Genomic DNA, 25,147 nt, shown 5'->3' on the forward strand with positions numbered 1-25,147 from the left:
GGGCCAGGAGATGTCAAAGAAACAACTTTATTCACCATATACAGTTACATGTATTAGGAATTTGCTGTGGTGTGTTGGCATGATATCCAACAAAACACACCAACATTCAATAATTATAAAGAATTACATAAAATAAAGTTAGAGGTTAAAGTAAAGATATGGAATAAAATGTGCATAAATACATAAATACTATCCTGTATTTACAATGTAAACAGTATTATAAAAAGTGATTTAAAATCTTAACATTGCATTGCAGTGACTGAAGTAATAGATGGAGGGGGTAAAGTGGGGTTAGGAGAATGGTTGATCAGATGATCAGATTAACTGCTGGAGGAAAGAGACTAAGATGGCGTGAAGTTTTTGTCTTAATATTGCTACAATGCTTTCGAAAAGGCAGCTTGCCGGGGAGGTAATGCCCACAATGATTTTTCCTGGCTGCTTCTTTGTGCTGTACAGATTCAAGACCTGCAGTTATAGTAGACGGCAGCCAATGATCTTTTCTGCTGACCTGACAGTTCACTGTAGTTTTTATATATTGTGAAAGGATGCTGCACCGAACTAGACAGTCATGGATGATGTCAGGATGCTCTCCAATGAGGCGGGTGGGTAGATAATTTGTTTTCACTGTTCCCACAGGGGTTCTCTGTACTACTGGTGCAAGGAGCTGAAGTTATAATCTTGAATGTTCCTTTTCTATCTTGTGTAATCACAGGCCAAAAATGCTCAGGTGTTCATAGCAGTTTTGCCTTTTCTCAAAAGGGGCTTGATTAGGTACCTGACTTTGGCAGATATCAACTGATTTCCTAATTGAAAACTTGTGCCTAAATTCAGAATGTCAATCTAACAACTTTTTGCATTTAAGTAGCACCTTTTCATGTAATAAGCTGACCTAAAGTGCTTTACAGCACTGTTATCGGACAAAATGTGACACTAGGAGGTGTTAGATCAGCAGACCAAAAGTCTGGTCGAAGAGGGTTTTTTTCATGTTTCAAAGGATGAGGGAGGTGAAGACACAAAATGAATTTTGGGAGTGAATTCCAAAGCTTTGGGCTCAACAAGGTGAAAGTACAACTGCTGGAGGTGGATGATGAAAATGAGAGACGCACAAAACACCAGAACTCGAAATCACAGTGAAATGAACAAAGACATGTGAAGAAAAGGATGAGGATTTCAGGTGCAAAATATTTTCTGTCAAAGAACCAGCATTGGTCAGCAAACACAACAGTGATGAATGAGCAGGATTTGTTGAACACCAGGAAGTATGTACCTCAGTGCAACATATCAACTTGAGAAGGCAATTATCTGCTCATCTAAGATCCCTACCAGCAGGTCATACCATCTTCTCCCAGCTACAGGAGGTAGTACAGAAGCTTGAAGTCCCACACAGCCAGGGTCTTCCTTCAACAATTTGGTCATAGAATCAACCAGCACAATCCTAATCGTTACAGATTAGCAACACTATTATCGCCTTGGTCACTTGACACTAAAATGGATTTTTTTCGTTCTAATTGTGTTCTTTCTTGTAAAAGAAGAGCAAAATGTGTTAGATACTATACTGTATATGTTTTTCTTGTAAATGCTGCTTATATGATGCTACGTCCCTGCGATGTTGCCGCAAGGAAGCTTTTCCGTGCAGCTGGGCACATAGGCACTTGTACATATGATAATGACAATAAACTCAAGTTTGAAATTTAACCTCCCAACAAATGTTCAATCCCAAACGTATACAATGCAATCCTCAAAAAAAACTTGAAGCCTTAAATAAAGAATGCAGAGCAATTTACTGTAAGGGTGTGAATAAATTTGACAATTTGTGCAATATTTCTATGGGACAGGAGCATCGTATGTTTGGAACAGATGATTTCAAACAAAAGTGACTGATGCAATCATTTCCTCTGTGGGGATGTGTGTTTCAATGACATGCTTAAGTCCTCATTAGAGAGGAGCATTATTTAGAAAAAAAATCCTTTCACCTCAAATCCCATCTCAAAAAAAACATATAGATAGAATTAAGGATAGGATTCGAAGTAAACCATACATAGGGGAGGAGAAATACGGGAAATTCAGTGAGAAATTTCTACAGACAACAATGAATACATAATATGTATAGAGATTTCTTTATTCTGATAAAGAAGTAAGATGCACGTAAGCTTTATCTTCATCTATACTCAAATAATCCTTACTCAATAAATTAGCTGGAATAACAACCAAGATCTGTTTTTAAAATGCTCACCATCTGGTGCCACAACAGTGAAAAGCCCTATGATCCCTTGAAAGATGTAACAGAGTGTAGACTGATCCAGCTAAATGACACATATCGCCGAAGCAGGAGTTAATGTTAATTTAATTTATTTTGGGGCAATTGCAAAGGAATTGTCCCCACTGGTGAAAGAGTTAAGAAAAAGAGGACTTAAAAGGAAGGTTGGGAAAAGGAGTTAAAGTAACATGTGGAAAAATCTTGAATGCACTGCCGGTGGAAACAAATCCAAGAGGGAACTTGAGTAACTGAAAGGAAAAATAATACGCAGGGCTATTAGTAGAGGGCAAAAGAGTGGAACTAGCTCAATTGTCCTTACAGAGCACTGACATGGATTCAATAAACCAAATGCTGTAATATCTTTATAATTCTATGAAGCTTAAGCAACATAGTCTATGTTACCATGTTACCGAGTTTCTATGTTACTCCTTCTGAATAAATGTGGAGTCAAATCCAGTGGTGGGTAGCAAGAAGCCATATCTGAAAATATGGCTCTAATACTTGGCCTTCTCAATACTTCAGAGTATAAAATGTCAGCCCACATTTTTTATAAAGTCTGCAGGGAATTCACACATTCTCATGACATTTTAAAAGAGAACTGCTAAGAACAGCAGTCTGGTGAAAACATAAGTAAATGCAGTCCTTTATTCAGTCAGTACAGCCCAAGATGCACCTCATGAGTTATCATTTAGTACACCCAAGTTTATGCACCAGAAGGCATTTTTCTCTCATTTTCCACAAACTCAATAAATTAACCATTAAGAATGTAACTGAAGGTTCTAAAGCTCCCGAACTTTCTTCACGATGGCAACAGTGAGAAGAGAGCATGCCCTGGGTGATGGGGGTCCCTGATGATGAATGCTGCTTTCCTGAGACAGTGCTTCATGTAGATGAGCTCAAAAGTGGCGAGGGCTTCACACGTGATGTACTGGGTCATAGCCACTACTTTTTGTAGACCTCTCCATTCAAGGGCTTCCATACTAGGCCGTGATGCAATCAGTCAATACACTCTCCACCAACATCTAAAGAAGTTCGTCAAAGTTTTTGGTGACATGCCAAATCTTCACAAACTTCTAAGAAAGTAGAGGCCCTGCCACACTTTCTTCATAATGGCACTTACATGCTGGATCCAGGACAGATCCTCTGAAATGATAACACCGAAGAATTTAAAGTTGCTGATCCTCTCCACCTCTGATCGCCCAATGGCTCATGGACCTCCTGTTTCCTCCTCCTAAAGTCAATAATTATCTCCATGATCTTGCTGACATTGAGTAAGTCAGATTTTAAATCTACATCCACTATGCTGATTCATCACCGCCCTTGTTTCAGTCAATGACAGTGGTGTCATCAGCAAACTTAAATATGGCATTGGAGCTGTGCTTAGACTCACAGTCATAAGTATAAAGTGAGTAGAGCAGGGGGCTAGGTCTTGTGGTGCACTTGTGCTGATTGAGATTATGGAGGAGATGTTGTTGCCAATCTGAACTGACTGGGGTCTGCAAGTGAGGAAATTGAGAATCCAGTTGCACAAGGAGGTATTAAGGCTTAGGACTTGAAGCTTATTGATTAGTGTTGAAGGGATGGTAGTACTGAATGCCGAGCTATAATTGATGGCTCCCAACCTTTTTTATGTGGACCAATACCATTAAGTAAGGGAGTCATGGACCCCAGGTTGGAAACCCCAGATGTATCTTTGCTGTCTAGATGTTCCAGGATTGAGCGAAGAGCCAATGTAATGGCATCTGCTGCTCATCTGTTGTGACAGTAAGCACACTGGAGAGAATCCAAGTCACTTCTCAGGCCAGAGTTCGTATGTTTCATCACCAACCTCTCAAAGCACTTCATCACAGTGGATGTAATTGCTACTGGATGATAAAGAATACAGTGGATCAAGTAGATGTTTGCAAAAGTCAGATGAGGAATTAGTCACATGAAATCTTGTCTTTATTTGTTTAAGGTACAGGGTTAATTTGGGTGGCGGAGTGGAGATACATCTCTACCAAAGGAGGTGTAAAGCACTCCTTCCCTCCACTAGCCAGAAGGTTACTTTTGGTATTGTGTAGCATCTGCCTAGCCCCCTGATCAGAGTCATGTGAAGCCATGGGAGCAGGTGGTAGATGCTCGTATGAGCAGCTGGTGTATATCACAAGTTCTGGTTACACGACCACTGGCACCAGTTACACAATCTCTGAAAAGTATTGATAATGTCTGGGGTCACCCGTCTTGTAAATACACTGCTTAGAAGGAAATGGCAAAGTTCTTGCCTACATCATATGACACAGCGCATAGTGATGATGATGGTGATGACGGGATTACTAACTAGAAAACATAACAAAACTCTTTGCAAAGGCTTTACAGATAAACTATGACAAAAAAAACACCTCCAAGAATTAGTCTGTTCATTTAAAACAAATCAGATAGGTGCAAAACATGTCCCTTAACCCTTTATTATCCATTTGCGTTCACCAACCCTCAACTCACCTCCACACAAGATACAATGTATTGGCATACATTTTGGCTGCCAGTTGAACAACTGCAAAATGTTTCACCATGCATCTCTAGTCTGCGTGAAATGCAAACACTATTGGGATGAAAGGTCCTAAACTTAGACATTTTGGACATCCTTCTGCGGTATCATACAGCTGTAGAGAAAAGAGGTCCAGCTTTGCTAGGTCCTGATTAAGGACCTGCACTCACAATTTTCTTTCCTCTTTCTCTTAAAACTCACACCAACAAAGTATGCACACAAATAATCACTATGCCATTGCAAGTAAGTTCTGTATGAGGGAAAGCTTGTTTAAGTCTCTTCTCGCACAACAGGTCCACTTGAACAGCAAGGCATCAGCATCCAGTCCAGTGTCACGAGGTCCATCATCAGGAACAACCACAAATTCTGGCAACACACAAAATTCTAAGGAACACAGCTGGTCAGGCAGCATCTACGGAGAAGGATAAATAGTTGCCTTTTCAGGCTGAGACCCTTTATCATGAATGGCCTTGGCCCGAAACACCACATGTTTATTCTCCTCCATATATGTTGCCTAACCTGCTGAGTTCTTCTAGAATTTTGCGTGTGTTCCCTGGATTTCCAACATCTGCAGAATCTTTTGTGTCTAGAATATCAGCTTTCAACTACTGAGAACGAAGATTTTAATACAATTGAATGGTAGAACTTTGTCCAAGGGCCGAATAGCCTATTATTTTTTCTAAGGATTATATCTTTACACAAGTGCAAAAAAGTAATTCAGTTATTACTGCCAAAGATAAATGGGATGGCTAACAATGGGATGACGACAGAGAGGAAGAAGCTGCTCCTAAGATATGTGTGTGTGTCTTCAGGCTCCTGTACGTCACGTATGATGGTAGTAATGAGAAGAGGACACGTCCTGGGTGGTTGGGGTCCTTAATGATGGTTGCCACCTGTTTGAGACATCACCCTTTGCAGGTGTCCTCAGTGGTGGAAAGGCTAGTGCCCATGATGCAGCCAGCTGAGTTTACAACTCTCTGCAGCTTTTTTCCAATCCTGTGCAGTGACTCTCCATACCAGATGGTGATGCAAACGGTTACAATGCTGGCCACATTATCTGTGCAGAAATTTGTTAGAGTCTTTGGTGACGTGCCAAATCTCCTCAAACTCCTAATTAAATATAGCTGCTGAATGTAACTGCATCAATATTTTGGATACAAAGATAGATCTTCAGAGATGTTGACACAAAGGAACTTGAAACCCCTCAGGAAGATGAAACAGTGTGGAACTTGAAGTAGGGTTGCACCTTACACCCTTCACTCTGTAACTCTAACTCATATTCAAGCCTCCTCTGAATATCCAATCCTTCATCCTCCAAATATTACATCTTCCCTCCCTCTTCCCCCACTTGTATGTCCTGTCGCATAAAAGCCAACTTTCAGCATCGCCTTGCTATCGAGAACTGATATATCATGTGTCATTTTGGTGTCAGTGAGCAATTTATCTCCTTTGAGTCAGAAAATTGTTCATTTAAGTTCCACTTTAGAGTCACAGAAATGCAGGGAGCCTGCAAGATTAACCGCATTTCAAAGCCATCATCCTTAGGATTTGCCTCACTGTTAGAGATGCCGGTATTAGGATTGCTTGCCTTGTCCGAAATGCTGTCGAGTTAAGATGAGACCCTGCTTACAATCACGAACAGGCATGAAAGATTCCAAAATAGTATCTCAAATTAAAGCAGGGCAGCTCTTCCCCACTACCATCCTAAATATTTACCCTTTAGCAGCATTACTAGTGATAGATTATCAAATGATTTATCCCTATTTCTGGTTGTGAGGGGCAACCTGCATGCTGACTGACTGCTTGGATTTTCCTTATTAAGAAATTGAATACTTTTCAAATGCCCTGAAGTCCTTAGATTGTGAAGGGCTTTAGATAAATGGAAATCTTCCTTTCCATAGGTTTTAAGAGTGTAATGACAAGACCCAAGCACTCAACTCCAGTGACGGAAACAAACAAGACCTGCTGCTTTATTTTAAAAATTGATCTTAAAACAGATGCCAGAGGAGAAATAATAACTAAGCTCTGATAGATTTAAACAGCTGAAGCTAGTACTTGGAAGACCATTGGTTAACTCTAACAGAGAGATCAATCCTAGGTGCATTAAAGTTAAATATATTTAACTTAACATTAGCCACATATTTTGGGATGAGTCCCAGACATTCATTAACTATGACATTGCCCATTTTGCACAAAAGCAATTAGTAAATCTCAACAACTGCAATTAGCTCTTACTTGCCACTTTTAAAATTTTTAATGTTAATATTAAACAACTTCATGTATTCCTGGTGTTAAATAAGCTAGTGAAACAACTTCTATTCAGGTTACAAGTAATGGGAAAGCCGAGAATTGTGCTTAACTAAGAAGCTTTGCTTTATTTTCGAATTCTTGACTAAATACTTACTTTAAAAAAATCTGGATTTTAAAGTCTTCCAAGTCATTTTTCAACTTAAACAAAATAAGGAAAATGAGAAGCTTGCCAATGTGCATACTTGCTTGAGATCTTGTACAGTAATTAATGTGAATACTATTTCTAGCTGTTGTAATCTCTCCTTTCTCTAACATACCAGCACAATAAATAGATCAAAAGATATGTAGAGCGAAAGTAGATGAGTTGTGAGGAGTGAAAAATGAGCTTTGTTGAGGGGTAACATCTCTTAAGGCAACTAGTAAGAGCCCCTCCATAGGCAAAGGTTTTACTCCTGGAACACTGAGTTAATGATTTTCAGCAAGGTCAATGTCCGTTTCTCCCTTCTCTTTCCAATTTATTTTTCCTGGATTTATTATCTTAACATGATAAAATAATTTCTTAGAACTTGGAAACTAGAACCAAATAGCTTTGGAACAAAATCCTACTCTTCATCAGTAGTTTTGTGTTGAAGTTCATTACAATGTAAGTTCCTTTTATCCTAATCCCAGTTCCTACCTACACATAATCCAACTCTTAAGATTTTGCTTCTTTTCATCTAACTCCACCTTTATTTTAGAGGATAGAAATATAATCAATGATTAACGTATGAGCACCAGCTTCCAAGGCCACCTTGATTATATTTTCTCTAATAAAGGCTGTCACAACTGTTCTGACAATGTCACCTTCCATCGTGCTAATGGTGAATCATTCTTAATCTTCAAATGGAAACTTCAACACACCATTGTTGTAAAGGGTATTGGCCACGTTGTTCATTTGGACCCTCATTTGAAGATCAAGATCATTACCTCCATATGCCTTGTTTCCCTTCAGAGATAAAAATCTATCAACCTCGTCATGAATATATAATGATTGAGCCTCCAGAACATTCTTCAGTGAATTGCAAGATATGCCATCCTCTTGGTGTAGCAATTTCTTTGTATTTTTGTACAATATAACTGACCTTTTACTTTGAGACTGTGATCTCAGGATCTAGATAACCACAGCCAAGGGAAACACCAACTCTGTGTTTCTTCTGTCAAACCCCTTAAGAATTTTGTATGTTTCAATGAGGTCACTGTTTATTCTTCAAAACTTGGTAGTACAGTCTAACTCTGCTTAATCTCTCCACGTACAACATAGCCACCATTTTGGGAATCAATCTTGGAACTCCACTTATCTGAAGATATCCTTCTTTATGTAAAAGATCAAACTACACTCAATATTCCGAATTAAGTTTCACCTGGGGTGAAGTTGAATTGTTATTTAACCATACATGAATACAGCCAAACAAGTGTTACTCTGGGGCTGAGGTGCAAAACACAGCACCAACAGTCACACTCAGCACAAGTCATGCATAAGATAGCAAACACATACAAGGTATCAGTAAAATATAGTCACACAAAAAACATACGTAGTTCAAGACCCTGAGTCCATGAATGTTGCAGCACTCTGCAGTCTTCTGCCAAGCAAACACTGGGGGGGCAGCACCAACTCCGACACCTCTCTACTGGGTGGCTGTAAACAGGCCACACCCACGGATTGCAACATAGTTGTTGCTATGCCTGAGGACATGCAGCTCCCCTACCAACTGCCAACAAATCAGTGAATCAGATTTGCAGCATTCCACATTAACAATGTCCAACCGGGTCTCGCGATCACAAGAAAAGTGACTAAGACGATCACTCGCAGTTACACTGCACGCTGACTCCTCCGACACCTCTCTGACGCAGGCAGCAGCACAATCTGCACCAAATCTAGCTCCTTCAGTTTCTCCGCCAATGAGCAAATCACTGATCGGGTAGAACTGCGGTACTTTAAGTTCTTAATGTCCAGCAGGGTCTTGTGATCACGAAAAAAAAGGACAATGACACATTTGGTTCACCCTGTAGAAGCCGGTGCGATTAAATGCACTGCCATCTTACATATAATTAGAACAATACACCTCTATTCTCATACTCAAATCCACTTGTAATAAAGGCCAATGAATCATTTTTATTCCTAGTTGCTTCAGTAACCTGCGTATCAAAATTCAGCGAACCATGTAAAAGAACAGGAATGAAGTCTTTTCCATTTCTCACACTTATACTCTCACTCCTTCCTCTCCCTTCCAGGACTATAGCTGGATCCTCCTTATCCCCACCTTCCATCTGATCAGCTCTCACATTCAGTGCATCATCTTCTGCATTTCTGAAATCTCCAATGTAATGTCCGCACTAAAACACACAACCTCTCCCACCTTGCACTGAAAGGGGATTGTTCCCCACCTCCCAATAGCCCTGTCTCCAGTAGCTCATTTCCACCTTCCGAGACCACAATTCCACTTCACTTCCTCCTGGGAAAAGAGACTTCTTTGTATTTCTTTAATCTTAGCAGACTGGGGACCCACTTTGTGGAGCATACTGTCTCTGTCAGTCTCCAAGCATGATCTGGAGCTTCTAATCCTTCATCACTTTCTCACTCCAAGCTCTCTGCCCTTGGCCTCTCATTCATACAATGAAACAAAAGATTAGTCTTCTGTATTGTGGCACTTGACAAGTGTTCCAGATGTAAAACTGTGTTCAATTATTTCAGGTAAGCATCCCGCTGTTCCTAATTACACATCTTTTTTTCACTTTTCGCTTGTCCCATTACCATCTACATTGTCTTTTCATCACTTAGTCTCCCTTCTATTTTGTTTCACTTCTTTCCCATGCACTTTCCCTTTGCTCTGTGGCCAGAGACTTTCCCCCCAGGGCAGAAATGGCTAATATGAAAGAGTATAATTTTAAGCTGATTGGAGGAAAATAAGGGAGATGTCAGAGGCAAGTTGCTTTTTTAAAAAAAAAGAGTGGCACGCGTGTGGAACACCCTGCTAGGAGTGGTGGTAGAGGCAGATACATTAGGAACATTTAAGAAAGTCTTGGATAGGCACATGGATGAGAGAAAAATGAAGGGCTATGTGCAAGGGTAGAGTTAAATTGATATTAGAGTAGGTTAGATGGTCAGCACCACACCATGGGCTGAGGGGCCTGTACTGTGCTCTAATGTTCTATGTGAAGCTTGTTTATTCCTTTCAGGTGAAAGGTCATTGGCCCAAAATGTAAACTGTTACTCCTCCAAGCTTCTGCCTGACGCACACTGTATTTCCAGTTTTTTCTGCTTTTATTTTAAACGGGAGGTTGTATACAGTGTGAGAACAGTCAGTAGAGGGCACAGACTTGGCAACGTGGACAAATATGCTCTTATACGAGTTACCATGACCAGAAAGACACAAGGTGAAAGAGTGGTGGAGGTACTTGCTATCGTGTCGTTCAGAACAATACTATGGCTCTGGGTCTGTACTTGCTGCATTTAAAAAAAAACAAAGGGGAATCTCACTGAAACCTATTCAATATAGAAAGGCCTAGATAGAGTGGGCATGAAGAGGATGTTTCCTAAAGTGAGGAATCCTAGATCAGGGGCACAACCTGTTCCCTTAAAATAGAGACGAGGAGGAGTTTCTTTAGCCAGAAGGCAGTGAATCATGGCCACATACTGCTGTGGAGGGCAAATCATTGAGTATATTTGAAGCAGAGGATAATAGGTTCTTGATTAGCAAAGGTATCAAAAGTTACAGGGAGAATGGGGTTGAGAGGGATAATAAATCAGTCATGATGAAATGTTGGATCAACTCAATGGGCTGCTCCTATGTCTTATGAATAAATGCAACTAAAAAAAAATACAGGGTGATTGGGAGAGAGCTCGAGTGGGTTTCATTATCTCGACGTTAAGCATGATGAGAGTAAGTAGATGCAAGAGTGTAAGCAGAAAAAGATAACATAAAAGGTAGCAAAAGATAGTGATCGACCGGAAGACTGAGAGAAGTTCAGAATCCAGCAAAAGAAAACTAGGCAAAAAAAATCAAGAAAGAAGTAAACTATGAAGCAAACTGGTGAGAAACACAAAGGTTGACAAAACGAGTATATAAAAATGAAGAGAGTTCAAATTTAATGTGTGCTTCTTGGAGAATGAGGGTGAGGAAATTGTTACCGGGAAGAACAGTATCAGAAGAAATAACACACATCCCATTAATAGTAAAGACTCTTCAACATCACTAGAGAATCAGTCGACGTTTCAGGCGGAGACCCTTCGTCAGGACTAACCGAAGGAAGAGTTAGTAAGAGATTTGAAAGTGGGAGGGGGAGGGAGAGATCCGAAATGATAGCAGAAGACAGGAGGGGGAGGGATGGAGCCAAGAGCTGGACAGGTGATTGGCAAAAGGGATATGAGAGGATCATGGGACAGGAGGCCTAGGGAGAAAGACAAGGGGGGGGGGAACCCAGAGGATGGGCAAGGGGTATAGTCAGAGGGACAGAGGGACAGAGGGAGAAAAAGGAGAGTGAGAGAAAGAATGTGTATATAAAAATAAATAACGGATGGGGTACGAGGGGAGGTGGGGCATGAACGGAAGTTAGAGAAGTCAATGTTCATGTCATCAGGTTGGAGGCTACCCAGACGGAATATAAGGTGTTGTTCCTCCAACTTGAGTGTGGTTTCATCTTTACAGTAGAGGAGGCTGTGGATGGACATGTCAGAATGGGAATGGGATGTGGAATTAAAATGTGTGGCCACTGGGAGATCCTGCTTTCTCTGGTGGACAGAGCGTAGGTGTTCAGCAAAGCGGTCTCCCAGTCTGCATCAGGTCTCGCCAATATATAGAAGGCCACATCAGGAGCACCGGACGCAGTATATCACCCCAGCCGACTCACAGGTGAAATGTCGCCTCACCTGGAAGGACTGTCTGGGGCCCTGAATGGTGGTAAGGGAGGAAGTGTAAGGGCATGTGTAGCACTTGTTCCGCTTACAAGGATAAGTGCCAGGAGGGAGATCAGTGGGGAGTGATGGGGGGGACGAATGGACAAGGGAGTCGCATAGGGAGCGATCCCTGCGGAAAGCAGAGAGAGGGGGGAGGGAAAGATGTGCTTAGTGGTGGGATCCCATAGAAAGAAACCATAGAAAAAACTACAGCACAGAAACAGGCCTTTTGGCCCTTCTTGGCTGTGCCGAACCATTTTCTGCCTAGTCCCACTGACCTGCACACGGACCATATCCCTCCATACACCTCCCATCCATGTATCTGTCCAATTTATTCTTAAATATAAATATTCTGTTGGAGGTGGCGGAAGTTACGGAGAATAATATGTTGGACCCAGAGGCTGGTGGGGTGGTAGGTGAGGACCAGGGGAACCCTATCAAATACCTAGTGGGGTGGCGGGAGGATGGAGTGAGAGCAGATGTGCGTGAAATGTGGGAGATGCATTTGAGAGCAGAGTTGATGGTGGAGGAAGGGAAGCCCCTTTCTTTAAAAAAGGAGGACATCTCCCTCGTCCTGGAATGAAAAGCCTCATCCTGAGAGCAGATGCGGCGGAGACGGAGGAATTGCGAGAAGGGGATGGCATTTTTGCAAGAGACGGGGTGAGAAGAGGAATAGTCCAGATAGCTGTGAGAGTCAGTAGGCTTATAGTAGACATCAGTGGATAAGCTGTCTACAGAGATAGAGACAGAAAGATCTAGAAAGGGGAGGGAGGTGTCGGAAATGGACCAGGTAAACTTGAGGGCAGGGTGAAAGTTGGAGGCAAAGTTAATAAAGTCAACGAGCTCAGCATGCGTGCAGGAAGCAGTGCCAATGCAGTCGTCGATGTAGTGAAGGAAAAGTGGGGGACAGATACTAGAATAGGTACGGAACATAGATTGTTCAACAAAACCAACAAAAAGGCAGGCATAGCTCTGAAACTTTTCGATGATTTTAAGTTCCCTGGCCCCCACCGCTTTATTTTCACCATGGATGTCCAGTCCCTATATACCTCCATCTCCCATCAGGAAGGTCTCAAAGCTCTCTGCTTCTTTTTGGATTCCAGACCTAATCAGTTCCCCTCTACCACCACTCTGCTCCGTCTAGCGGAATTAGTCCTTACTCTTAATAATTTCTCCTTTGGCTCCTCCCACTTCCTCCAAACCAAAGGTGTAGCCATGGGCACACGTATGGATCCCAGCTATGCCTGCCTTTTTGTTGGCTTTGTGCAACAATCTATGTTCTGTACCCATTCTGGTATCTGTCCCCCACTTTTCCTTCGCTACATCGACGACTGCATTGGCGCTGCTTCCTGCACACATGCTGAGCTCGTTGACTTTATTAACTTTGCCTCCAACTTTCACCCTGCCCTCAAGTTTACCTGGTGCATTTCCGACACCTCCCTCCCCTTTCTAGATCTTTCTGTCTCTGTCTCTGCAGACAGCTTATCCACTGATGTCTACTATAAGCCGACTGACTCTCACAGCTATCTGGACTATTTCTCTTCTCACCCTGTCTCTTGCAAAAATGCCATCCCCTTCTCGCAATTCCTCCGACTCCACCGCATCTGTTCTCAGGATGAGGCTTTTCATTCCAGGACGAGGGAGATGTCCTCCTTTTTTAAAGAAAGGGGCTTCCCTTCCTCCACCATCAACTCTGCTCTCAAACGCATCTCCCCATTTCATGCACATCTGCTCTCACTCCATCCTCCCGCCACCCCACTAGGAATAGGGTTCCCCTGGTCCTCACCTACCACCCCACCAGCCTCCGGGTCCAACATTATTCTCCGTAACTTCCGCCACCTCCAACGGGATCCCACCACTAAGCACATCTTTCCCTCCCCCCCTCTGCTTTCCGCAGGGATCGCTCCCTACGCGACTCCCTTGTCCATTCGTTCCCCCCATCCCTCCCCACTGATCTCCCTCCTGGCACTTATCCTTGTAAGCGGAACAAGTGCTACACATGCCCTTACACTTCTTCCCTTACCAGCATTCAGGGCCCCAGACGGTCCTTCCAGGTGAGGCAACACTTCACCTATGAGTCAGCTGGGGTGATATACTGCGTCCAGTGCTCCCGATGTGGCCTTCTATATATTGGTGAGACCCGACGCAGACTGGGAGACCGCTTTGCTGAACACCTACGCTCTGTCCGCCAGAGAAAGCAGGATCTCCCAGTGGCCACACATTTTAATTCCACATCCCATTCCCATTCTGACATGTCTATCCACGGCCTCCTCTACTGTAAAGATGAAGCCACACTCAGGTTGGAGGAACAACACCTTATATTCCATCTGGGTAGCCTCCAACCTGATGGCATGAACATCGACTTCTCTAACTTCCGCTAGGCCCCACCTCCCCCTTGTACCCCATCTGTTACTTATTTTTATGCACACATTCTTTCTCTCACTCTCCTTTTTCTCCCTCTGTCCCTCTGAATATACCTCTTGCCCATCCTCTGGGTGCCCCCCCCCCTTGTCTTTCTTCCCGGACCTCCTGTCCCATGATCCTCTCGTATCCCCTTTTGCCTATCACCTGTCCAGCTCTTAGCTCCATCCCTCCCCCTCCTGTCTTCTCCTATCATTTTGGATCTCCCCCTCCCCCTCCAACTTTCAAATCCCTTACTCACTCTTCCTTCAGTTAGTCCTGACGAAGGGTCTCGGCCTGAAACGTCGACTGTACCTCTTCCTACAGATGCTGCTTGGCCTGCTGCGTTCACCAGCAACTTTGATGTGTGTTGCAAGCAGAATCAGCAAGTCCTATGGTGAGAATATGCCTGACAATTTTACTAGAATTCTACAAGATAGTTTTGAACAGAGTGGAACAATTACAGATAAGGTCACAGAGCAGTAGAACACTGAAATGGCTATCCAGCCCATCCAGTATGTGACAATCTACTTTTCTGCCTTGTTCCATCTACCCTCACCCGGACCATAGTTCTTCATATCTGTCTCATCCACGTACCTCTCCAAGCTTCTCTTAAATGTTGCAATTGAACCTGCATTACTACTTCTGATGGCAGCTCATTCCACACTCGCACCACCCTCTGAATGAACCCCCTCAGAGTCCCTTTAAGTATTTCACCTTTGACCCAAAACCTATGACCTCCAGTTCCAGTCTCACACAACCTCAGTGGAAAAAGCTTGCATGCATTCACTGTATCCATACCTTCATAATTTTGTCTACTTCTATAAGATCTCCCCTCATTCTCCTGCACTCCATGGAATAAAGCCCTAACCTATTTAATCTATCCCGTAACCCAAGTCCTCAAGTTTCAGCAACATCCATGTAAATTCCACCCGCATTCTTTCAAGCTTACTGACATCTTTCCTGTATGTTGGTGATGAAAACCGCATATAATACAAATTTGGCTTCACAATATAAGTTCAATATTACAACCCAACTCCTGTTGCTCAATGCCCTGATTTAAGAAGGCCAAGTGTGCTAAAAGCACCTCTTTACTAGCTTATCTATCTGTGCGGCTGCTTTCAAGGAACTATGGATCTGTATTCCCAGGCCTTTTGTTCCACCACACACCCCTGTGCCCTACCACTTATATCGCTGGTTTAAAGGCTTCAAAATCACAGTACTGATAGACACTACAGAAGGTTGGACTCAGCCAACTGCACCGTGGGCACAAGCCTCCCCATCATCGAGGACATCTTCAGAAGGCAGTGCCTCATGAAGTTGGCATTCATCATTAAGGACCCTCACCATCCAGGACATGCCATCTTCTCATTGCTACCATCCAGGACATGCCATCTTCTCATTGCTACCATCATGGAGCAGGTACAGGAGCCTGAAGACACACACTCAGTGTTTTAGGAACAGCTTGTTCCCGCCGCCATCAAATTTCTGAAAGGTCTGTGAACCAATAAGCATTTCTTCACTATTTCACTCTCTGCTTTGCACTGTTTAATTTTTATATATTGCATATTGAAACTTAAAGTAATTTTTATGCATTACATTGAACTACTGCTGTAAAACAACAAATTTCATAACATCTATTAGTGATAATAAACCTGATTCTGATTCCTGTTTTTTTTTTTTTTATTTTAAGGGGTTTGAAGTATAAGAGTAGCAAAGTCTTATTAGATCATACAAGACACTAATCAGGCCACAGATGGAGTAACGTGTAAAGATTTGGTTCCATTATTTAAAGAAAGGTATATTGCCATTGGAGGTAGTTTGGAGAAGGTTCACTGGGATGATCAGGTATAGGAGGAAACTCTTACGAGGAAACTTTGAACAGGTTTTGTCTCCACTCATTGAAGTTTGGGACTCGGAGGGAAATTTATTTCGAATGTAAGATTGTTACGGGGCTTGACCAGGTGAAAGACTGGAATGACGTTTTCCCCTCATGGGGGACTTTGAGATCAAAAGCCAGTCTCAGAATAAGGGGATGAGCGTTTCAGACTGAAAGGAGGAAGAATTTCACCTTTCGAAGGCTTGGAAGTATTTGGATCTCCCTGTTCCAGAAAGCCATGAAGCTCGAATCTTTCAACTCAAAGTTGATAGGGCTAAATCTCTAAATCAGCAAGAGAATGAAAAGTTCTCAAGAAAGGAAGTGAAGTTGATGAGGAAAATTGAATCAACTGTGTTGTTATTGAGTAATGTAACAGTCTCAATGGATGGAATAGTTTATCCTCATTCCTCTTTCTTATAGTCTTGTATCTTTGTCAGGCAAAGGACCCCTTTTTGTTCAATCCAAATATGAGAACAAACTTAAACGTAAAAATAAAATCTCAGGTTAGCCAGGGCACAGATCAAGTTCTACCACACTCCGTTGATCATGGTATTTAACATCAACCTTGGGAGAAAACTGACTGTGTATCTGCAAGCAATACTAAGGTCTTCACCTGGTTTAATGGCCCATCTCTGTATGCTAACCTTTACTTATGTCAAGTCATGGCTAGATTTAAAACTGCATTCTGCCTGTTGAAAATTGGAGTGAAAATATACAGTCTCTTTCCAATTAAGCTTAGCATAGGCAAGAGACAGTGCAGTAGATCATCAAGTAACTCTATCGGAACCAATCCCAATATCAAGCAGCAGAATTTTAGTTTGCCATCTATACAGAATTTTGTTCAAATATTTCGCAAAGCCATGTCCATGTCAGCCTGGGTGCTGAATGGGAAATGAACCCGGCTTGTAATACTTCAATGCAATTACACGAAAAATCAACATAAAAATGTTGTAGCATTAATGTTATTCTTAATGGTGGTTCTAAAATGATGCAGTATTGTGAGTGATAAGAATATTACAGCTGAACAATTTAAATGACTCCAGCACAGATTCCTTTCAAAGGATATGTCTACTATCAAATTAATAATCCATTAGAAGAATTTCTGGAAATAGTGGTAAGATAATGGTGCTGTGATAATGCAGTGTACCAATATACTGTATAAAGTCAGTATAGAGATTATATGTTACATCTTTATTGTCTCATAGCTTTTAATTACCATCTTTGATTCATAAGAAAAGAGCTTTGCACAATTGGTGAATATAACTGATCATACAACTGCAAAGTAATCTTTCTGTTTAAGACTTCCAGACTGCATTTTGTCCCTGGATTGTTCTTGCTGTACACTTCTGCCCTTGAAAGCTCCATCAGACAAAAGGGTGGTTTCAAATATCTCCCTTTAGTACTTCCTGACAAGCTCTTCCGATTGAAATCAATAAGCACATGAGTAGCTTGAATAATCTATTTTCTAATTGCCGAGCAAGACTGAAAATTCATGTCCAGTGTTAACATTTGCTGTCGAGAAGTGTTAATTGAATGAGATAGAAATGTGGATATTCATTTGGATGTAAAATTACTTCCAAGTTCCAAACACTCAAGATTCGCCTATGTAATTTTATTTAACTTGATATTAATTGGTATTAGTTTTTTCCAGTTTAACTGGCCAAGCAATACAGAGGTCTGGACTGATGTTCCAGAGAAATCAAGTTCAAATCACATTGATACAGTGGTAGAATTTAAATTCAGTTAGTTTCATTACCATCAGTATATTTTCATTTACTGTTATCTGGTCACTGCTACCGTTACTGATTTTGAGAATTAACACCGTGTAAGGAAGAAAAAGTGCCACCCTTAAATGACCTGGCCTTTCTTTCTGACTCTAAAGCCACCAATTGTCATCAACTCTTAATTAATGGCCTGGCAAGGTCGTCCATTTAAGGCCTCATAGGGAAGGACAAAAAATGTAAATTGAAGAAAGCAAACACCAGAATAAGGTAACCTATTTCATGTACTTTGTTTGCTTTCCTTCAGTTTTGAGGCGTGATAAAATTCTTTAATATTCACCATTAAACTGTACAAGCTTAAATAGCTTGCTTACTAGTTTTGGCTCAGTTTAGGGATGATTCTTCTGTTTTCATTGGTGTTTAATAAGATCATTTTATTTTAGGGTACTAAAAATACTTCATTCAAGAGTAGTGTCAACATTCAGTCTCTACAGTTGCATCGAAATCAAAATCAGCAATAATTACATACTGTTTCAGAGTTTAATTACTTTTTTGAAAAACTTCTTTGTTTTCTTTCATATAAGTGTAAATTTTTACTTTTTATATATATTTTTGTCATGCTTAATCCTAAAATTCTAACTGGCCTATTTTGTGACTATAATGCGCAGAGCGCCCCACATATAAAAGGGGATGGGTCAGTCATCACACATAGCATTCCTAAAGCAAAATGAATAACAATATAATCATTATAACAACTTACCCGCTACAATAGCAACATCCAAGCCCATGACCTTGTCATCAAGGAAGACAAGTGAAGTAGGTGCATAGGAATTCCACTGTCTCTGGATTCCCTTCTACGTCACACAACATCCTGACTTGGAAAACACTACTGTCCCTTCATTGCCACTGTGTCTAAATCCTGGAGCTCACTACCCAAAGCATTGCCTGTGTAATTGCAAGGGCAGCAGCAGGTTCAGGAAAGAAACTCACCACCGTTACCTCAAAGACTGCTGATGAAAGGGAAATACATGCTGGCTTTCCTGGCCAAGTCCATATCAGAAAGGAGGTTTGAACCCTTGAGAAATACATTACAACTTGCACAAAGTTACGCAGCACATTGACATCAGAGAGTACAGGAATACAACAACTAAAAAGGTGATGGGATGGAGCAGGTGATTCAAAGACGGGTTGCATAACAACAGGTTTGCTTCAAAGTGAAATAGTTGTGTGGCTGTGACAAGCAAAACTTCCTATATACATTCACAACCTTTGTTGAACACTATTTCATTTACTAGGGCTTGATTTAATTTCATGAAGCTAATGTGGATGTGGTGATCCAGGACTTCTTCTATCCTGAATTGAAAGTGCTATTCTCAATACCATTCTAAGTAACAATAGTTTCTTCTTGTCATGATGTATTGATTTTTCTAACCATTCAAACATAACTAGTCTTAGTTGTATTTTCACTCTTTTTACACTGTCAACAAACCTTTTAACTACTACTTGAGTTACACATATTTATGCTTGGGAATACAATTGGACCGAACTGGTGGGCTGTCTCACAGTGCTCATTACCACAGTCCAACAAAACCACCCTGAGCACCTTGATATTGGAAGCTGTACTTACTGTACATACTTGATCACCAAAGCCCAAGAGAACTGTAAAGGTGACATCAATTCTCAGGTAATGTGGAACAATGCCTTCACTTGCTTTAACTACACTCTGGTTACAGAACGGGCAAACGAGTGGAAAAGAAGCATGGAATGAATATTGGTCATTCCATTCTTTGTGTTCAATTTGATTGAGAAAGGAGAATAGTCAGAACTTTCAGCACCCCTTAAATTTCTCCACCCCTTAAGATGATTCTTTAACACTAATTCTCAAAAGTCTTGACATCCACTACAACATTGCTGCTTTTTAAAACCCTATATTAGATACAGATTTCCTATTAAAACTTTCTATTTATGGTTGTTATAGCTGAGAGGTAGTGGGGATAAGCTCCTACAAACTACTAAATGTTCAGAATGGTGTGCGTCAGCGTTGAACTCGACTCCAGCTCAACATTTTTCTTTGAGGTTTACTCCCGAAGCCTTCCCCATGAGTGGGTATAGCCACAAGGCAGCGAAGATTTGAGATCAGAGTTCTCCTTCTAGATGAGCTGCCAACCACGGCTGATGAGCCGCTGCTGGCCAAGGCGACTGGTTCTAAGGCGCCAGTAGCCTCTGACAACCAAGCCTAGCTCCTGGCCTTCACGCGTGGCTTAGCGAACCGTTTCCAATGACAGAAGGGGCAAAGACGGGTTACTGGCGCCTTCAAACCAGCCGTGGTTGACAGCTCATCTGGAAGGAGAACTCTGATCTCAAACCTCCGCTCCCTTGTGGCTACACCCAATCACGGGGAAGGCTTCCGGAGTAAACCCCGAGGAGAAATCTGCAGCTGGAGTCCCTAAGGAGTACGTTGACTTCAACGCTGACTGGCAACTCCTGCAACTTCACTGGTGCCCAACCGTAAAGATCTCCGCCAGTCCTTTGGATTCATCAGCTGCGGGAGAAAGGGAGCCCGCTACATGGGCACCAGTTTGTTCTCCATATTGCACTGCCCTGGCGAGCGGAGCGTATCACATAACATCCATGGTCAACCCCGACTAATGGAGGAACTTAATTGCACAATGGTAACATGAATTAACTCAAGCCTATAATCGAATGGAGTAGGTGATTCTAAACCTGTTCCTACCAGGTACAGCTTGTTTACCCTCTTCGCTACCCTGCGTGATTTAGATATAATTTATGTTTTATGCGTTGACTGACTCTGCTAACCTGTGATGCGGCCACTTGTGCAAATGGCAACAAACTTTGTGTAAATATGAAAAATTATTCATATTTGCTGTGGGGATCATGGGTCAAACCACAGTTTGCAGATGTTGGAGATTTGCGCATTGTGTGTTTGTGTTAAAAGGTGTTAGAGCCTGCCCTGTTTGTGAGGAGTGGAGAGAGAGATTTTAAATTGTACCTGAGGGGCAAACGACATTTTGTGCACAGTATTGGCAAATAGGGGAGGATGACATCGGTGAAAGGGTGAGTTTATGGTTACAGAACGTAGATCTGTCTGATTGCGTTTACTAAGAGGCGCTCTGGGAACTTGCATGTGTTTGAGCAGTGGAATGAAGATGATGTGTGTCGTTACACGTGAGGTACTGGACAGGAGGGATTCGGAGGATGTTTGGAAGGACGTTTTAAAGATTTGAAGATAATTGAAATCCGTGCCTCAGACACGGCCCAACAGAAAGCGCAATCAGAGTTTCGCTTGGCCGCCAGTCTGTAACACTCTCCCTCGCTTTCCGGGAATGGCTATTATTTTCCAATGCGCACATCAATTATTTACCACCAGCTTTAGCAAGAGCAGTTGTCTCCGGAAACGTTGCAAATGTGCTGAACTCCGACCCAACCAGACTTTCAGTTGCAAAGAGATGCGCTTCTTTTCCAGCTGTCACGTCCTCCCATCAGCACCGGCAGGTTTAAGAGTCGGTGATGGACTCGCCAAGCCTCCCTTCGCCTCTCCAGGGACACATGCCATTAGCTGTCTGTTACCAGCCGCTCCCTGCTCCGGGCGCTGCCTTTCCAGCCTGATGGCCAGTCAATAAAGCGTCCTTAAATTGAAAGTGACTTTATCTGAGGGGCCAAACAGGAGGCTACCCTCCGCAGACTAATCCTCCTCCACATACTTAAGCACGAGTTAACCTGTCACTTGTCAGCACACCGACGATTTAAAAAAAATGCCAACACGTGCGCGACAATTGCAGATTGTGCGTGTAAAGATTCCAGATTTATTGAAAGGTCGAACTAAACGAGGAGTAGGTTTCCATTTCTTTGCTCCTTGTTATCATTCGAATATCAGTCATATCTCCACTTTAAAAAAAAAGTCGGATTGATTAGATTTTATCGACCCTGACAGTAAGATCCCGCCTGCTCCCCGCAGCATTGCATGGTCGAAATGACTAGCTGGAAATCCTGTTCGAGGCGTCTCCATATAATTGAAGTGTTCTGGAGTTTCAGGGCGTCCGCCGCGTGTTTAACTGGAAAGCGAAAGAGCAGCCACAAACCATCCCATTATCAGCTCATATTATCGTTGAGTGCGGCAAATGATTACTGAGCCAGTGACGTTTGCTAGGCCGGCGTGATACAAAACTGTTAATGGTTTCGGATGTGGAGAGGCGTCCAAAGAGCCTCGTCTTACACTAAATCGGATGAATAACTTGCCAAAAAATTTCACCCCGGGTCCTACCACTAGCACTTTATCCGAACTATGTCAACCGAACAAACCAGCCTCTGCAGTGCCCGACGGTGCCCTCTCAATTCAATACCGGTCAGGGTTATCTGTATAAGTAACGGGGTGGGGGAATCGAGCTCACGGTGCGGACACATAATCAAGGACAGTTTCAGCAACTGTCACAAGTGAGGGGCATATTTGCATTTCCCATACAACCCATACTTTGCTGCTACTTTTATTAAAATGACTACTTTCCGAAATGCGACGGTCATTTCGTATGTACATTCAGGTCAAACCAGGGCAGAGCTAAGAGCTCCAAAACATCTCCATTGCGTTCCCACAATAGCATGATTAAGACTGTTCCCTTTAAGCAGCCAACAGATGCATAACTGCACTTGCTAATGTTAAAGGTCCGACGATGCGCGTTGAGGATGGGCGCGGGAAATGGCTGCTGACTGCAGTGAGGGAGGGAGGGAGGGGAAGAGGCTCACCTTTCAGACTTAGCGTATCTTCTGAAGGACTGCCGCGTGAGGTCCTGAAAGGAGAGGCAGCTCTGCGGCTCGGCGGAGATGCCCTGTGCCCTTCTGGTCCGGGGCGCCATCTGGGTACTGGGCAGCACCGACTGACATTTGTGCAACTTTCGCCTGAGCTCCTGGATTTCCGTGTCCTTCTCCGCCAGGCGTGACTCCAGCTCCCGAATCCGGTCGTCTTTCAGGCTGAGAACCGCGGCAAAATCCTTCTTTAGTTCACTCATTTTGTTACCTATGTATTTATATATAGTGTACAACCGCGGGAACCGGGGAGGGAAGGGTGTTTTATATATATATATATATATTTAGAAAACAAAACAAACAAAAATCTCAACTGTGACCTTCCAATAAGTTCTGTGTTCCTTGGGATCCGGTACTAAATGGTGTTGATGAGATTGGCCCAAAGCACTTATGACCGAATGGACGGGAGGAGCTTTAGTGGGTATCTCTGAATGCTGTGTGTATCGATGCTTAGTGCTAACCCGGAGCTTCTCCTGGGAGCCGCAGATTATCTTTCTTTTAGAAACCAATTAGAGCGCTGTTCTGGCTCCCTGGAGTCTGAACCACTCAACGCGACTGTCAGTCATTCGCCAAGGGCCAGAATCCTTCCATCGGGCAGTCGGTTGTTTAGTCAAAGTGGAGAACAGCAGCTTCCCGGTATGGGGGGGGGGGCAGCAATCCACCCACCCGCGTGTGACGCACCGCCCAGTAAATGGTTCATCCGGGGGGCTTCTACGGGACCGGGAAGCTGCGAACGGGCACGTCAACTCACTCCCCGTTTAACGCGCGCACACACCCGTCTCTGTCCCCGCCCAACAGAGAGACAGCCCCGTGTCTTATTCCCACAAAGCGATGCCATGTCCAGGGACTAAAGTTCGGCAGAACCGTGACTGGAATATTCTAAATTAGTCCATCCAAAGGGGGGGGGCGGTATCCCCTGGGGTCTGCCAGTCTTAGTACCTTATAGTTCAGCCTTAAAGCCGTGGCTAGCCTCTCATTCGATCCACTAATGGGTCATGCTAGTAAATCCCGATGTTTTCCCTTCCTTTTATACAAGGTGTATGCAACATGAATTCCTTCTTTTGAAACGGTCACCTTCGTCTGTGGAATCAAACAACACAGAAATAATGATTATCTTTTTAGGGGCTTCCATGCGTTGATATTTGGCTGCCATTTTTCAGGTTACTTGTTTTCCACAACAGTAACGAAACGTGGCTCCAGTGCTCTCGTTACATGAGTGTCTCAACTCACGCAGTGTTGCTCCAAGTCTATCTGGGCACCGACGCCGACAACGTGTACCAAGTTAAATGTAAGGAGCTGTCGGTTCCGTCTACATTTAATTCACATGCCCTACACTAAAAACTCGTTCTAACAAAAACCAGATTGGTTCCCCACCTGGGACAAGATTTAGAGTACAGGTAGTTTAAAGTAATTTCGTCCAGTTTACTTCAATGTGCCATGGCACTAGATTAAATTTTCCGCACCCGAAAATTCTTAGAGGATCTTTAAATATTGTTACGTTTTAAATATCCTGCAGAGATTAAGTCTATTCTCAGATTCCCCATTAAGCAGGGGCCAATTACTGGGGAGATTGTAGCAACAAATTTCTATCTTGCGCACTTTCTAAAAGTACCCAGATTAATAGATGCATTAATGAAAATAAGGTACACCATGATGGTTAAAAAGAGGTATCTTTAATTCCGCGTGTACAGATAAGTTTGTGTGGACAATTAAATCCTCACCTGCTACGCAAACCTTAGTAGGAGTTGCTTTTGAACTTCGCAAGGATAGGGTGAGTCAACAGGGACCAGCGCCACCGTGTGGGATATACGTGCTATTGCGAAATAATGACTCTTCCAGACTTTCACAGTAAAGTATTTCCTGTAAGAATGTTTTTTTAAAAATGAAAACCATAAATCAGCTTTCCTAGCAACTTATTCAATAGTATACACAAAAGCTAGAAGCTGTTCCTAATTAAGACACAGATAAAATCCTGGCTAGCAAGAAGGCTCACTCAGTAAATGCGAGGAATTCTGCAGATGCTGGAAATTCAAACAACACACATCAAAGTTGCTGCTGAACGCAGCAGGCCAGGTAGCATCTCTAGGAAGAGGTACAGTCAACGTTTCGGGCTGAGACCCTTCGTCAGGACTAACTGAAAGAAGAGCTAGTAAGAGATTTGAAAATAGGAGGGGGAGGGGGAGGTCCAAAATGATAGGAGAAGACAGGAGTGGGAGGGATGGAGCCAAGAGCTGGACAGTGGATTGGCAAAAGGGATATGAGAGGATCATGAGACAGGAGGCCCAGGGAGAAAGAAAAGGGGGAGGGGGGAAAACTCAGAGGATGGGCAAGGGGTGTAGTGAGAGGGACAGAGGGAGAAAAA

At 42.7% G+C, this 25,147-nt stretch overlaps 1 protein-coding gene across 2 annotated transcripts in view; it reads right to left on the bottom strand.

The window, feature by feature from the left end:
- The window catches only part of LOC140185698 (cGMP-dependent protein kinase 1), an 815,177-nt gene extending 792,056 nt beyond the window's left edge, over window positions 1-23,121 (bottom strand). For both annotated transcript variants that reach the window (XM_072239236.1, XM_072239235.1), the window contains exon 1: window positions 22,726-23,121. In XM_072239236.1, the coding sequence (XP_072095337.1) occupies window positions 22,726-22,988 (263 nt within the window). In that variant the 5' untranslated portion in view covers window positions 22,989-23,121. The remainder of the gene's footprint in view (window positions 1-22,725) is intronic.
- Window positions 23,122-25,147: the final 2,026 nt, after the last annotated feature.

This window comes from Mobula birostris, chromosome 21 (genome assembly GCF_030028105.1).
Source record: "Mobula birostris isolate sMobBir1 chromosome 21, sMobBir1.hap1, whole genome shotgun sequence".
In the NCBI taxonomy this organism is placed as follows: Eukaryota; Metazoa; Chordata; class Chondrichthyes; order Myliobatiformes; family Myliobatidae; genus Mobula; species Mobula birostris.